Raw genomic sequence first — 17821 nt, 5'->3', positions numbered from 1 at the left:
GTTCATAGTACCCGTTCTTAAATGGAACCTAGCTTTGCCTATCTTTTGGTGCCTCACTTTTAACAGAAAGTGCAAGGGCACCATCACACCACAGACTGCGTCAACCTTGAGACCCCCCCCCATCCACCACTCCTCAAACCCCCCCAGGCAAGCTAAGGGTGGAACTAAAGTGCTGTCACACTGACCCCTGCGGATAGAACAGGAGAATGGGGCAGATGGAGAAGATCAGTGATGAAATGTACAACAAGAAATACCCTAAGCATTTTGTCACATAGGAACACATGCATCCATACCTTCACACCCTCTTTTTCTCTCTCTCACACACACACACAGACATACACACACCATGCTCTAGAGAACATGTAGCCCATAGTAAACTAATTCTAGTTTTAATGGTCAATGTCCAGTTGCGAAAAATAAGCAGAACAACAGCTCAGGGAAAAGCAGATTAGAAGTAAAAAAAATGCTCTTGCTCCTTCTCCCCACTTCACATCAGTAGGAAGGCCATATTATCCCCTTTTTAATTTAATACCAAATGCATAATTACATTTGCTGGCACAGTGTTTAATTTCATTCATTGTAGCGCACAGCATGAGTGCGGCCTCATTAATTGTGAGAAAAAGTGGAATTGGTTGTATAAATTCAGCACCATAAAGAGTTGGAGCTGTAAAAAGAAGAAAAAAATGAATTGAAAAATTGGAATTAACATGAGTTTCCTTTGCACCTGATATGTCAAGTACACTCTTCACTGTAATATTCATGAAAGCAAGTGACAGATTTCTGAATTTAGTCCTCCACTGTTAGCTTTTGACTTTTAAGCTGCTTAAGTAGGATTTGTTGGCCTGGGGGAACACTGTCACGCCAAAATGTTAATAATTTCCTAATTTGATGGGTGGAAACAAAAGAGGACAAGACTGGTTTTCTGTGTGTGTTTTTACTGCTTCGTAGTAAAATAAGCTCACACAAGGAAAATGAGATGCTTGAAGGGCAAAATCAAATTAAATCAACATGAAAGATAAGGGAGATATTCCTTTTTATTGTGAATACTACTACTATATAGGAGAAAGCAATATTTTACCAGGAATAAACTTTTTTATTTAATTTAAAAAAAAAACAACTTTTTTCTGGCTGGTAGTCTCACTGCCTAGCTGACCTATTGCCTGAGTAACTGTCTTGGGGTTTGGGCCAGGACTCCATGTAGGCACAGTTCCAGCCCTAGATCAAGCCACCCATCTGCTTTAAACAAAGTATTAGGGACCCCATGGCCTGCTTCAGATCCCTCAGACATGAGCAGCTACGGGTGACAGGCAGGTGGGGTGCTCAGTACGTTCAGCATTCTCTACTCACCTCTCAACTCAGGTGCACCGCTTATAATCCTGTCACATCTGTGCACAATCAGTTGAACATATCTGCGACTGGTTCAGGAAATGCTCAAGGAAACAATATTAATTTATGTGTATTGTTGATGATGATCCTAGTGACATATCCTTTCTTTTTTGACTCTATCACCTTTTCTTGCTCCACAGCAGAGTCATGTCTTCCAAGCAAGCCACGTCTCCTTTCGCCTCTGTGGTTGATGGAGATGATGCCATGAGTCAGGAGCACTTGTCTTGGGAGAAAGAGGAGGGTGCTGATGCCCATTGCACACCGCAGCTGCCACTGCACAGCCTGCTTCACGGAAAAGCCCACCCCGATGAAATGCAGCCACTAAGCAGTGTACCGGCAGAGAGTGACTGGGACAGCCTGGTGTCAGCCCAGCAGCGTATGGTGAGACATGTACACATACATACATACATACATACATAAATACATACATTCAAAAACAGTGAATAACTACGACATCCAAATGGGGGAATAATTAAGCTGTATGTTGCCGGCTGTATCCAGGAGCAATACCAAATCAAGTTTTCTAAACTTTGCCAAAATTGAACAATTTCAATCAAGTGTGCACTACCATCTTACTGTCCTCTCCTGGGTACTGAGAATCCAGGCTCAGCAGGCACTTATTGTCCCCGGCTTGTACAAAGAAGCTCAAGCCGATATTCTATCCCCAGCTCCAGTCCCAAGGTTTCCATAATGCTGTGAAACCTCTGGGATTCTGGGGTCTTCACAGAGGCAGCTCTGCCAAACACTAAACCATCAGCTATTATTAGGTTAAACAGAGGACCTCTAACTCTTCCTTGAATAATGTTAATGGCACATAAAATCCCAATTGCATCGTGACCGCTGGAAGGGAGCTTAGCCTTTTCTGTTTCCCTTTAGCTTGCATTCTTGTTCCCATTAAAGAAACATGTCATGTCCTTGGTAAACGTATGTTGTTTTTGTTGTTGGGTATAAGCTACATCTGCAGCCAGACTCCAGATGCTGTACATTCTAAGTGCAAAGCTGCTTTGATGTGAGCGGAGCGAAGACGAGCACAGGCACTTGTGGGCTATAGACATGTGAGGCAGGTGGTTGTCTGTGACAGACGGGTCTATGGTAAAGAGACCCAGAGGGCCTCTGAAGTAGCAATGCAGTTGGCCACAGAGACCCTCAAACCTCAGCATTGCAGCACAACACACACACACACAGGCACAGGCACACAAGCACAAGCACAAGCACAAGCACAAGCACAAGCACACGCACACGCACATGTACACGCACATGCACACTCACATGAAAAGCTTCTGTAGCAGACTTCTCCTTGTGATGTTGGGGTGTGTGCGCTGACTGAAGGTAATTGACAGGAAAAGATTGTTCAGGTGTCATCTTCATTTGGGATCATGATGCGATGTCAGTAACAAAATTTTAATTTTAATGATGTAGAGGTAAAAATACAGAAACGTTTATAAATACCTATACATAATATTTTTACATAAATATTTGAATACTACTAATAATTTTTGGTAAAGTGCATCTGAAACATTGTGTTAACAAAGTGCCCAAAAAAAATGACAACAAAATGTCAAAGTCATATCAATTGTAAATAAGGGCATTGGCTTGAGAGGGTAAATCAAAATTGAAAAAATATAATAAAAGCACCATATTTGAGTGTATTTGTATTTTTTAGTTTTTGGCAAGTTGCACATTGTAAAAACTTAATAGAATAAACAAGAGTATGTTCCACAGAGGTTGTTTTATGTTGCAATATTGTTTTTCTTTTTCTTTTTTTAATAAAAGTGTTGTGATTGATTAGTTTAATTTACCAGATTCAACGATGCCATCACAGAATATATGTCAAAATGTGACCCTTTCATCAAGAAAGATGAAAGGGTTATACAAGGCTGAAAACAGTTAAAAGGAGTTTGATTTGAGCACATCACATCATGAATGGATGAATGATGGCTATTCTAGATGTAAAAGGTTAAATGTTAAAGTATTTCAGTGTTATGACCTCCAAAGCCTTTATCCTGTGTTATTAGACAGGGTAAATGCGTATCCTTGGATTAAATTTGTGTAGACGTTACTTGAGAGAAATAATAAATTAAAGGAAAAAAGTAACAGGAAAGAAGTAAACATCAAAATGAGTAAAAGAGACACGAAAGGTAAAATGGAGGACGACGGACAGAGCTACAGAGAGGAAAAAGGGAAGGCATAAGGCGAAAGGAATGAGAGTGTTGCCTTTGCTGATTACCTGACTCCACTGCTGTGCCATGCGTCTGTGTGGGCTGTGCCCTGAACCTGTGCCAGCTGATTAACCCAGCACTGCTCCACTCCCCTCAAGCACTCTCCACTGTCTCTGCCACACTGCATAATCATCCAACACAGGGTTGGGAGGTGCAGAGTAGGCCGGTTGGTCGTGCCACCCTGGTGCTTGGTACCAGACCACCCTACACACCACTGCAACTCTGCCTGGGGCTCGACATGCCACACAGGGATGAGATATTGGCACTGTCAACATTGCTGCCCAGTTTACTGCATTCCTGACTTTTTATTTAGGATTGTGTGGCTCTTTGGAGCAAGACAGAGACACGGTTCTATCATTCAACCCTGCCGTATTACACTCTGTTATCACATTGCTGTTGATTAAAGCTCATTTTTCCATGATAGGCGTGCAGTATGTGTTGGATACACATGTGTGTCATGTTTATTTTCTTCACTATGAGGGCCAATGTTTAAATCAGAACTAACTGTTCCCCAGTTAAAAGCTGCAACTCCTGGCTGCTTAGCTACCTTCTGCTTTCTCAGACTCCACAAACCATAATTAACACCACCTTCTGTCAGACGCAACCCTCAGCCATGGCCTGTGTGCTGACTATACACTCCCATGTGCAGAGTATTCTCTCCCTCAAGCTTTCTCCCATTCTTCTCTCCATTTCCTTCACGTCTCTGTTTGTGCACAGGGAGCACTCAGCCAGAGACAGGACCCTTAGTTAAATACTAAACCATACACAGGTGGGACTGAAAAACAACAACAGCTTGAGACAGGACACAGATTTACGATGGCTCAAGGCACTCAGCTGAGAATAGGTCTCCACTAGAAAATGAACAAATTACACAGCAGTCACCCTAACACAAATGCACACTCAAAAGCAATTTAAGAAATTACAGTTGGGAGGTTTCTCTGTGTAGTCTCTGCAGATGAAAAGTAAAGCCTGAGCACATTATGGATATGCCCAATGAAAGTGTACCTCATCATTTCATCTCAAATTTACACTTGTCAAATCTCATTTACCAGTGCAGCTAGCTCTGTCAAAATACAGAACGCCACTGTATGAAAGCCAGAGAGTGGCCATTTGATATGGCCAAATCACCCTGAGCTGCAAAAACCCAGCAATCACTGCATTTGAATGAAAAACTGTCAAAAAGCTCAATGAAGCCCTGACAGAAACACACTCATCATTTAATACAAATCCCATCTCTTGTTGTCACCCCTCCCAACTTTTGTTTGTCTTGCAGGAATCTGACAGCAATAAAGTATGTTCCCTCTACTCCTTCCGGAACAATTCGACTTCCCCGCACAAGCCTGAGGAGGGGGCCCGGGATCGAAGTGACCTGCTGAGCGGATCAGCGTTTGGAACTCCTGAGCGCCGCAAAGGAAGCCTGGCAGACGTAGTGGACACGCTGAAGCAGAAGAAGCTGGAGGAGATGACAAAGACAGAGCAAGACGGTATGACTCCCCTGTCCCTGTGTGTGTGTGTTTTAGGGGGAAGGGGGCGTGCTGTATGAATACCTTTTTCCTCCTAAGTGGGCTGGATCTTCCCAAATTTTCCCTCTTTCTTTTCATAATTTTTAACTTCCTGACTGTCCGCCTCTTTTCTCTTGTATCTCTCATACACACATGCAGGCGCAGACAAGCTGGGAATACTGACGTTACAGTGTTTCCAGTTTGTTCTGAACCTCTTCCAATGTGACAAAGACTGTGTGGCAGCGCACCTCAGCATAAGTGTGGTCTTCTTCCGTGCCAAGGCAAACTCTTTGACTATAAAACTCATAGTGCTGACCTAACGCCAGGAACCTTACCTCTTTCTTTTTGCTATACAGAAAACTTTTCACTCAGCGCAGTTATTCATCAGAGTTTGCTCTCCACTAACAACCGCAGCCTGTCTCACTGATTTTACCTGTTTCATACTTAATTAATTTGATCTTACTCAACACACCCTGGACATTTTAGTTTTTATTTCCCAACAATTATATGCAGAGGGAAAAAAATCCTTTTGTGATAAGACTGTTCAGTCTACAGTATGTCATGTCTGCACCCCATTTCACCCTGCTCAGCTCTCCCTCCCACAGCCTGCAGTCTATCAAGAGTATGGTGGAAAAACAAATATTTGAAAGAGCTGCTTAAACACATCCCCCTTCTTAATTAGGGCTGTAGTAATATAACTACATCCAATCAAATGTTAAACCCCCTTGGGAATGCATGTGTCTCATTTAGTGTCTGGGGAGCTCTTAGCTTAAGCACTTCATCAGACGAATAAATTAGACCTCTGTTAGCCTAAAAATAATTTGCCACTTCTTTTTTAAGTGTTCATTTGGTGATCTTTGTATCAGAGCATCACAGGCCTCTCACAGAATAATCATTTAGCCCTGTATTGTTTGTGGTGTCATTTATATAATAAAAGACAGAACAATCTGTCTTTTTTTCATCTGAACACCTACAAAGTGGACATTATTTTGGGAAGTAAAACATCTGGGTTATTAAAACACATAAAAATGACCAACAAAACATATTTAAAATGTCAACCACTAGAAAAATGCTAGTTTACTCTTTAGGCTAATTAAGGGTTGTGTGACATTTAACAATTTACACTTTAACATATTTTTTTTCTCACTATTGCATGACCACTGATATTGGTAATTTTGCAAGAAACATGACAAAACAAAATAAAATTAGAATTGATATGTTTTTCCTGGCTTTATAGGTATATATTCCTGGACTGACAGTATAGTCATTTACAATAGTCTTACCACATATCTTCTTGACCACAGCAGTGGCCTAAAATATGGAACTGATACCAGGATGCAGAGGAACACACATAGCGCCCCATACCCTAACATAAACTTATATGTCATATGTGTCTAGTTTCTTGTGGGGTTGATTTTCCCAGCAAAATTGTCAGTGCTCTATGTAGTGACGGCAGGCGTTATGGTAATGAGCCCCAGCTGGTGAAGGCTGGTTGTTGCAATAATTTGAATGGTCAAGTGCAGCTTGTAATCCAGGACCGTATGTTAGCGCAGGGAGGAGAGGGTGCTTTAGAGTGCCATACAGCTGTTTTAATCTCCTGTTAATAATAGAGACTTGGTCTGCCTCATGCTCTGTGTATCACTGCCACAAAAATAAACTCCCTTGTTGGAGGAAATTAGTTTCTGAGCAGGGAACACAGCAGAAGACAAGAGGCTCAGAAAGTTCAGAATGCTGTCCCCAAGCTGCAGGAACTGAGAGATACTCTGTCCTTGAGAGCACTTGAGGAAGCTTCAGTAGTGATGATCAGTGATTACTGTAAAATGGAGGGAGAGGGACTCTTAGACAGAAAGAATAAAACCTTGCAGAAACCTTTTGAGAAATCATTATCTTATGTCTTTGTTTATGGAGAGAGACAGTTGGAAATTGAAAAGGGCAGGATTAATCTATTAAAGAACATGCAAGAAGGTTGGAGCAACCATTTGTTGTCTTAATGATGCTGCTAATGTGGCACAAGCAACAGATGAGCTAAATATATCGCTTATCTAAGCATGACAACTGTTGTGTCTAATTCTGCCGCTTTGGTGTCTGCCTGATCGGGATCACCGAGGTCCTCAGAGACTCTTCACCATCTGCTACCATTCTTCTTTGGGCTTCCTCATCTGGTCAAGATAGCTTATTGTCATCATGGACTGAGGATACAAGCACTGACCTCAAGAGAGGAGGGAAAACAAATGGTGTGTGGAACACTTTTTGCACAGTACATTGCTCATATATGGAACGCGAAACCCCACTTGTTAAATGTGTATGTAATGTTAAACACTGGTGAAAATGGGGTTGAAAAGCTTCCTGGACAAGGTATAAGTCCAAATATTTTGTACTGTTTTTATCATGTTCCTCTGCTTCCTACTGTAGAGTTTTAAATTATTTTTTAATGATATAATGCTTAAAGCACCACAATTAAATTCAATATACCTCCTTTGAATTGGAGTTGTGACAGATATTTTACCTCTCCAGAAAATAAAACTGCAGCATGTAAATAGTTAGGATTCATTAGAGGTATGTGGAAAAATGTGTTTTTGATGTTTTAGGTGAATTGATCTTTTAAGCCAATAAAGACAATACCCGAGTAAATGGATCAATAAATAGTAATATCTCCATTCAAAGAATGGATTCTTGGCCCATTTTCCTCATTGCCCATGATGCATTATAAACATTATAACAATAGAGGAGGTGCTCAGTATTGTAGGTATCGCTCTTCCATCCCTCCATATTTATATATTTATACCCTTTCACCCTCTCTATCCTTCCACCCTTCCTCTCCATTTCTGGTCCTTAAAGTGCTTTAAGTGCTTGTGACTGTGCTAATGAATGAAAATGTCCTCCCAGCAGCGAGCACTGCATTTAGCTGAATAGTCACCTTTGCTGTAAAAGCTCTATTAGGCCCAGTTGCCAGCAGGGCTAACGATTGTGCCCCATGTTTATTTACTAGGTATTGTAAATGCATTATTTATGGATAAGTCTCCAGACAGCACTTGTCAAGAGTTAAAAATGTCAGTATAAAGTATTATGGGAAAAAGAAAAATAGCCACCATTATAAAAACCCAAGGTGACCTTGATTTGATTCACATGCAATTAGAACAGTTTTATATAATGCACTAAAATATGAATCAATACTGTGCAAGTCAACACAGAAATACTTTGTGTTGAGTCTTTATGATCGTCCCCAAGACAAGGACGGGTAATTTGGTTTTAGCTTCATGTCTTAGGGATACCTTTGGGCTCGGTATCTACTTGTTGAGTCCTTGCCAGTACAACCAGCACTGAATTGGATACAGTTATATGTATTTATTTTGTGTTATTGAATGGTATGCTGAGACAGAGGCAGCCTCATTTATTCTTCTTAGTGTGGTGACTAAAGTACACTGCCTAAATGTCATGTACATATAGTCAAATGTAAAATAAATGCATTATGTGCTTTCAATCCAATTACAAATCTACTGGAACATCTGAGCTGTGTTTTATAGACACAGTCTGTTTCCTCTCAGTCTTAAGGTTTCTTATTGGTGAGGTCAACCTTTCTCACCAACTGACTACACAAACATTATCACTGACTACATCAACTACAGTCTCCAGTATCACAATATTCTTATGTACTCAGTTCCCAGGAAACTATTGAGAAAAAAAGGCTGTATGTGGTCCAGGGTCATGCAGCCTATGAACAGATGTGGCCTGAGGGCATGAGGCTCAGCTGTTAAATTGACAGGGTGGACGTTTAATTATCTATAGCTACAACTGATAAATGCCAATAATCACACCTGTTTCCACTCTCAATTTGTGAAAAGAGAAGCAATTTGAGAGACAAGGAAAAAACAAAAAGAAGGATACGCTTTCTCAAGACGACAGCTTTTTAAGACCAGTCAGAGTGGATACAGTAGGTGCTCAAGCAGAATACTCAACACCTGGAGCCCTTTGACAGAGTCATGGCTAATTAGCTTAGCAAAGGGGGGTCATCCCACCATTTAGCCTAACAGCAACCCCCATTTTAATGTCAGGTAGAAGAATATTTAACAGCTACTGTGAAAAAGAATTCCCCTACTGCAGCGTCAGGTAACCTAAGCCTTATTTGTGACATAAAACAACACAACATGGTGTGCCACTGTGACCTAATTGTATTCAGGCATAAGATTATACTGTATGTGTGTACTGTACGTGTTTCTGTGTTACCACTTAGAGCTCTCTCTTCCTCTGCTTTTATCACCTCTCCTCTATTTGTAAGTGTAATCCCCCTGGTGAGGTTGTGTATTATCACTGTATAATGGCTGTGCAGTAGGTTGAGTGTGGGGGGATTGATCAGCATTGTGTGCATAGCCCCAGGCCATTATCCTCTATTACAACAGGCCATGTAATGAGATTCAGGGATGGGGGAAAGCTGTGGAAGAGAATAGGATCAGCTCTAAGCCTGTGGTCTGATAAGCACTGATGAACTCTTGACTCTGTTGTAACACTGTCCCCCATCAGTCTCACAGCCCCTGCTGTCTCTATACACAGGCTCACTGGAAATTGGTTGCAGGTGCTTGATAGCACCAACAGATTTATTTTTGGAAATTTGTTTACTTTAAATATAGTAATAAAATAGATTTTAAAGGGTTTTCTACAGGTATGTATTTGGCATGTTGCGGCTTGTATTTACATTATATTATAAAATATACCCCGTCCCTCCCCCCAAACAGACTGATGCACTTTCTCTCTCCTCTTTCAGTTCCCTCCCTTCTCCCCTCTCCTCTCATCACAGCTGCCATGTCATCTGGTTCTGCTTTATCCCACCTAATTAATAGGAATCTTTGTTATAATGATCTGAGCATGAGCCTCTAACTCTATGCATATGCAATGAGGGCTGGAAATCCAGTTGCCTTGGTTGCAGATTTTGAGGCATCCTTCAGCCACATAGATTTATACTTCCTTCCTCTGAGTGCAGCGTCCTACTGGACAGGCCGGGACCGTCCTGGCAGGATGCACACACACACTGGCCAAACATCAGTCACACACTAGCATCTTTCCTGTGAGCTGTGTTCCCAACTCCTTTAATAATCTGTTGTTTATTCTGTCAACAAGACTTCAGCAAGCTACTTATCTTGATGCAAGTAATCTATTTGATCAAATAGTCGATATAGATTTGTGTGTGTGTGTGTGTGTGTTTGTGTGTGTGTGTGTGTGTGTGTGTGTGTGTGTGTGTGTGTGTGTGTGCATACTTGGATATATTGTGTGTGCCAGTGGGGGCCTTCCTATATATGTGTGTGTGTGTGTGTGTGTGTGTGTGTGTGTGTGTGTGTGTGTGTGTGTGTGTATGTGTGTGTGTGTTCTCTCTTGGCCTGTGGTGTGTTGCACCAGCCCAGCGGAGCAGTGCTCTGGTCTGTCACTTTTGTTTGAATAGGTAATGTAGATCTGTTCAGGCTGAAGAGACATGAGCTGGAATCGCTTGTTAGGACACATGATCAAAAGCGGCTCTCTGCTCTCTGCCAATCAACCCTCTTGTCACCCTGTGAAGCAGACGTTAAATAGATTTTTCGGCTGTATGCCGCAGGCAGCCTGCCAGCCTGACATGTGAACTTTCACAAAAAGATACCCTGCCCCTCACTCCTCCCTAATCTGACTTTCCCATCCTCTTCTCTTCCTTCTCCTCCAGTTTTGCCTTTCCTCTTTTCCTTTTAGTCCCCTCTTTTTTTCTTTCGGCTTTTCCATATTTACCCTTACCATCTTGTCACCCTTGCCTGATCCAGATCAACATTTTCCTTCCCTGTGATTTTTGTCTCCCTCCCCATCTCACTCTCCAGTGACAAAGTTGCTCCTCTGCCAGCCTGAGATCAGAGCCCAGGGCTAAACGGAGTGGCTGTATGTGGGGAATAGAGAGCACAGGGTGTCTGGTCCACTGCTGAATTATGTATTTCCTATCTGTTCCAAAACAGAGCCCTCGCATAACACAGACACATCCCCATAGGGCGATGGAGACTGACACAGGTTTCACTTTACACCAGCTAAGATATAGATTTTGTTGCCCCTTTCAAAATGGGAACCCATTCTGCTGTCTTGGTCATTCAGATGACAAAACAAGCAGCTGCTTCTTCAATGTGCCATTCTTTGCATTCAAGATCACCTTCCCCAGTTCTCATATTCCGATTAGTCAACAGTAGCAACTGCTGTGGAGCATTCCAGGGGCCATCTTCCCGGGTTTCAGCTGTTGAGCGTGTCCCCCTGCACACATGCAGCACAAAACTCCCATTGTGATCCTGGCTTACTGACTGCACAGGAACCCCTTGATAGGAGGAAACGGGTGTCTCTTAGAGACAAATCACAGCCAGGGTTGCACAGAGGCTTGTTTGTCTTAACATACTCACACACCCACACACACACTGGTTGTAGGTATGTCTCGTCAACTGCATTTAAAATGAACAGCATAGACATGGAGTCAATTATATCATTGCTTGTGCAGTAGCAATTTGAGGTAATTGTAAAGTGTTTGTTTTTTTAGAAAAAACAATAGATTTGCCTCTTTGCAAATCTGGTGACTGGTGATTAAATCAGCAGCAGTTTGTAATGGTCTGGCTGTTTTATGTGACACCACAGCATTTGCAGGGGTACAGAGATGGTGAAATGCTGACACATAAGAAGGCAGAGGCCATTAATGCTACTATATTTATCATTGGGCCATGAAGCCTAGATTTAGGAAATAGCAGTCTGTTTTTGCAGATGAAAGGAGCATGAAGAGGGACAGAACAGGCAAACTTCATATGCACAGTACAGTGAAGAAGAAGGAAGGGCTGAGGCCGTCAGAAATGGTGAAGAACAGGGGCTTTTCCACAATGGGATGGGGGGCAGAGGGAGGGTGCATGTTTCCTGCTGTGTGTGTTTGTGTGTGTGTGTGTGTGTGTGCGCATGTGTGTGTATGCCTACAGTAGGGTTACACTGGAAGACTTCTGTGCCAGCTCAGTATCACTGTCCTAGCTGTGGCATTCAGCTCCCAAGCATTCTCCACACATAACTTGACAAAAGAGCTGGTGTCATCTGACCAAGGATCAAAATAGTGTGAGTGTAACTCACACCCTGGGCACAGACAGCCTCTGTGGCCTGCTAATGATTTCAGAGCACATTGCAGGCTTGTTCTGTAAGTCAGAGGTACGTCAGCCATCCAGCAAAGAGATCCGCCTTGACACAAGCAAACATGACAACTAGTATAGATGCAGCCTATTAACATATTTGCATTGTTTTTTCATAACAGCAAGCATGGGTGTCTTACACCAAACTTTGATGGCTTGCTTCTTGAACAAAGAGACTATTTAATCAGTAGTGATGAAACAGATGTTTCCTCCCACTCAATGCTTTTTCTTTATCCTTGTTCAATAACATTACATGTGCCAGGAGATGAGATGAGGATGTCAGAAGAAATGCATAGAAATGTGTTTTATTGCACCGCAAAGCCTGAGTGCCAGTGATTATAATTATTTGACGAACGTCATCTCTCTTTGGAAGTACCCCCAGTATCATTTTTAGAGTCTGCACCGAGTCGAGTGGTTAATACACTTTAATGTCACATTGTCAATTGCATATCACAAAGTTCAAATGATGAGTTGATATTATGACTAGGGATTAGGATTAATTATAATTGTTGGGGCTGCCTTTGTTATTGTTGTCCCACTTAGCGTAATATTTAAAATAGGAAACTGGGTATTTAGACTTGATACAATCACTTTACTTTCTTCCTACAGCTTTCACTCCACACCTCATCCTCCTCTGTCCTTCTTTGTCATTCTTTTTCTGGGTGGGTGGCACTTCGCTCAACAAAGCCGATACTGTAAACCTGTTGTCAGCTTCCCTGTTGTGAGCTGGACCAATGAGGTCAGTCACTCATGAGAAGCAAATTTCTCCATCTTTGCCCAGCAGGTCTCAGTCCATATGGCTCTGTATCCCACAGAAAGGGAATGGGCCGACTGAAAAAAAATACAGCTTCTATTGTTGCTGAACCAACTTGAACAACAGCACATTGAGACACTTAGCTGTGGGGAAATGAATGGGACTTTCTAAGAGTTGGAATGCTTAACCTTTAGAAGTGCTATGGTTACTTCATCATTTCTTTCTCCAGTGAGATGGGAGTAGTACAGTTTGATGTGACTCCAATGGTATGGAGAATGAATACAAACATTTTCACCTTTCTATTTCTCTAGTAATTGTGCTGATCAAGTTTTAAAATGTCAGTTCTTGTATAACACAACATCACAAAAGATGTACAAATGAAACTTCTGAATATTAAGAGTTGTTTGTTGTATGCATCTCATGCATTTGTTTTCTGTTCTAAAAATAGTGACCTTTGATCTTTCAGTCCAGTAAATAGTTTGTTGGCATCCTGAACTCTGGCATCTTAATAAACAAAGTTAGCTATGAGATTCAATAAAGAAGTTTAATTACTATTTGAAAATGAGAATGTCAAACTGCAGAAGTAGAAATTTATAGCACCCTCACTGTCTGGAAAACTGTCATTACTTAAACTGAAATTAAAATATACTATAGAGTTGGAGGATATTCTCACACACATACAGCAAAATTCAAAACATTTATAGTATATACAGCTATTACACAAAGTACAGTATATTGCCCCACTTATTCTTGTAATTTGTGCTTTTTTAATATCTTATGGTTCAATCTCTGAAGCGCATCGCAGTCATCCAGCGTTTATGATGAAATAAAGTTTTGGTGTCTATACCAGACACTTGGCTTCACTGCAAATTGTAATGCATTCATGTGGATCCTATTAGTCTCTTTTTGTCCTTGTAGAGTCAGACACCCATTAATTTACTAAATCACACTGAACAGCCATGATCACAGTACTCCACGTTTTCTTCACACATCTATTAATTTAACATAGATGAATAAATGTGAATGTTTTTGAGCATTGATTAGCGGGCAAGTTTATATCTGACAGTAAAATTGCAGGGTACCCAAAAAAATCTCTCCAATGCAAGGTACCCAGTAATTTAATTTTTGTGTTAAATTATAATAATTTATTACAGTGTGTGGACCCTAATAATTACCGACATCAAATGGAAATTATAAATTGAAATCAAGTCCACATATTTCCTCCGTAATCCTCACAAGTGCTGATCCCCTGATCAGCATCAGATTCTTTCTAGTAAACCAAACACACACATGCTCACACACACACGCACGCACACACATGAACACACACTCAAAGTCTATGTATTTATTTCTTTTTTCTCTTACTACCTTTCTGTTTTGCTTTTTTTTTCTCCATTGTTATCCAGCTAAAAACTTAAATTAACCAATGTAACACTTGAGATATTTTTAAAGCACTGTGCTTTATTAGAGCCTTTATTAGGCTAATCATTATTCAAATGTAAACAATTGTGCAGAAAAAAAAACAGGACTGATAAATTAAATAATTTTATCTTTTATCCATTTGATTTTTCTCTATTTTAATAGAAACTCCACTTGTCTATGACCTTGTCTGGTTCTTGGAAGTATTTGTTAATATAAGGTAGTAAATTGTTTGTTTCCCTGATGAATTTTAGAGTGCATTGTATTGATAGTCATGTTCAGTAGACTCCCTTTGCTGCCTGAATAGGGACTTTGAAGCAAAGGTAAAGAGAGGCGAGGGGATGAAAAGTTAATTTTGCTGTCCAAGCATTTAATGGTCCTAGTTCTTAAAAGTGACCTTGTGGGGTAGAGAGCGGAGCAGCACAGCAGCTCCTTCCAGCTGCACACATGGCATCCATCGGGGGCACAATCACGCACAGTCCCAACACCTCAGGCTCGGACATATGTTGAGTTTTATTTCATTCTTCTGACATTAATCCTATTCACCAGCTGTTCTGCCAGCTGCCACTCTCCGGCTTAAGGGGAGATTGCAGTTTTGGGGGCTCTGAGTACTGGTTTATCTTGGCTCCTCATCTCCTCCTCACGAAGTTTTGATTGGATTTTTTTTTCTTGCCCTCCTCCTACTTCCAGGTTCCTTAAGTTACTAAGTCAGTACTTCCTGGCAATCTTTCTCTTTCAACTTTTCAGCTTTTGTTTTCCCCTCTCTAATATCTTGCCTTTGAATCTGAGCTTTTTTGGCCCATACCCTCTTCAAGGCAGCCATAGTTTTTCTTCAAAATATGTTTACAAAATATTCACAGCATATTTCTTACAAACATCACCATCCCATGATACCAAAGGCCTTCTCCCAGGAAATGAGACGAGGAAGTTGGCGATACCCAGCACTGCTCAGCATGCTGCACATCAACCGCTTGTCTCCCCTCAACTTCTCCTTCTCTTTCTTTTAAGAAAGCATTTGTAAGGAATCACAGCGCTGAAACCTCCTTACCCCACAGTCATCTAACAGCATTTCTGTAGGATTAGCCTGGACATGGCCTCAGCCTGTATAGTTATGATTATTGACATATTGGGTCTGACATATTTCACATTTATGTGCATTGTCTGGAAGCATACTCAAGTGTTCTCAATGTCATTTCTGCTGAAGTACGGCCAGGCAGTCTGCGAGCAAGGGCCGCAATGAATTGATCATTGCTCACTGCTCACTTTAATAATTCAAGCCTGATTGCCACAGAGTGCCGCAGTAAAATGGATTGGGAGAGGTCACATGCTGCTCAGCTCAGGAGGTGAAGCCTCTTGGGGATGGTTAATTCATATATGCTTGATAGACATGTGTCCTATTTAGAGAGGTTAGGATGCTGTGTGTGTATACGGCTTCTTAGAATAGCCAGGTCAACACTGTGGGATTAACACATTGGTCAGTTCAGATAAAGGCGAGGGATGAAGGAGAAGTTCCAGGTCACATAGGCCAGCATGTTTAGCTGCCCCTGGAAAATGCTAAAATACTCTAAAAGTTACCTGCAAATTGCACACATTTTTGTAAGAGTTTTGACCTGTGGCTCTATTTGTGAAAGGTGTTTCAGTCAGTGTGGAATTTAACTCTGCAGTCTTCAGTTACTGAAGGGATAAATAGTAAGAAATACATTTGCTAGGAGCACATTTGAAATGAATTTATTCCCCGGCACAAACTAAACCGCTAAACCACTTTGCTTTAGATTATTAGTACTACCACTAGTTTTCAAAAAGCAGCTTCTCAAACACCTATTCATGAAAAGACCTTTGACTCATAATATCAGAAAAATACTGACATGTGACTGATTTTGGCAGTTTATGCAACATGGAATACAGACAAGCATGATGTAGTTTCGTTAAAGTAAAATAGGTACAATAAGAAGTAGGGAAAATAGGGTGGAACAAAAGAAAGCAGCATCGGAGGAAAGAAGGAAGTATTGGAGCAGAGGAGGTCTGTTTTCTGTCACAACCTCAGATGAAGCACATCTCATTCAGGTTACCTACAGTATATTTATAGCAACTGTTTACATGACCACACAGGATAGTCTGAAGGTGACTAACAGAGATGTTCACCAAGTGGAATAATGATTAGGTGTCAGTTAAAGAAAGCCCACCACGACGTGCAGGTGCTCCACAATACACTGACATGTCGCAAGGAGCTGGACCTTTTTATTATGCATGCCAGCACTAGTAATTATATATTAAAAAGCTGAAATTATTTAACTGCACCCAAAAGTCTTCTGGAAATGGTAGAGGTTATTAAAACTGTTGACAACGAGGAAAGGTAATTGCCTGAAAATGAGCGACAAGGCACTGTTGTGCTCAGAATGTTTTTTTTCCCCCCAGCTCCCTCTTTAGCGTTTGCATTGTGCGGCATCACCCGGGTGTGTAACCTATTGCGTACCGATTGCTCCCTTGCAATTAGTGCCCTTTTTGTCCTCACTTCAATAACGCCATGATTATGGAGACTTCAGGAGTATTTGCAGCATCCAACAGCTGTTGTCTCAGGGACTACCGGCTGAATGACAAAAACATGTTTTCTCTCAGCATTTCACTTCCCTGCCTGCCTCTTGTAATTATTATGTTTTATTTGGTGTGATGATGGGGTCTTGTTTTTAGTGTGTCTGTGATTAAGATATTCAAAGGACTCCTTGGAGTGTGTCACAGTTATTTTCTTTTTTATCAATCTCGACTTTTGATTTGTTTCCCGTGCAGTGCAGATTTGATGGGAAATTTGATGTCAGCCTATCACTGTCTGACTGAGATTCTGAGTTTTATCTGAGATACAAATGTGTGCCATAATTAAAGGAATAAACTGTCTCTCACACAGAATGAACGAGAAATATTTGAAACTGAAGAGGTTTTTTAAAAAGCTATTTAAGACATCCAGACTTTTATTTTCTGTGATTTGGACATATGTTACATGTGGAATCAGGATTAACTATACAGTAATTATAATGAAGTAAATCAAAAGCACCAATATTATACAGGATTCATGAACTGTATAAATTAGTATTGTCCAGACATTTTCAGTTCTCACACCATATTTTATTAACACATTTACTGTAGGACATGATATTAGCCAAACATCTTTGTTACTCACCAGCTCTTGGTGCAGCCTTAAACCTTTCTTCTACTTGGCCATGATATTTTCAACAGATTGCAGATTAATGTCAGGACATTTCATACTGCTCGCTAGATTGGAGCATTTTCATGATTTTACTGAACTCATGTCTGTAGTTCATTTCATACAATTATACAATGCAGTATCACATAGTTGCATCGTTGTTTTAGTGAACTGATTTTATTTTTCCTGTGTGA

General features: G+C 41.0%; 1 protein-coding gene across 1 annotated transcript in view; it reads left to right on the top strand.

Annotated features, from left to right (window-relative positions):
* Positions 1-17821, top strand: part of sox6 (SRY-box transcription factor 6) — a 141440-nt gene that overhangs the window by 47273 nt on the left and 76346 nt on the right. Inside the window, 2 exon segments of the mRNA XM_062423193.1 lie at positions 1527-1767; positions 4879-5089. Of these exon segments, the coding sequence (XP_062279177.1) occupies positions 1527-1767; positions 4879-5089 (452 nt within the window).

This window comes from Scomber scombrus, chromosome 1, assembly GCF_963691925.1.
Source record: "Scomber scombrus chromosome 1, fScoSco1.1, whole genome shotgun sequence".
Lineage (NCBI taxonomy): Eukaryota > Metazoa > Chordata > Actinopteri > Scombriformes > Scombridae > Scomber > Scomber scombrus.
Note: the sequence above shows the minus strand (reverse complement) of the source record. Positions and strands in the feature narration are given on the sequence as shown.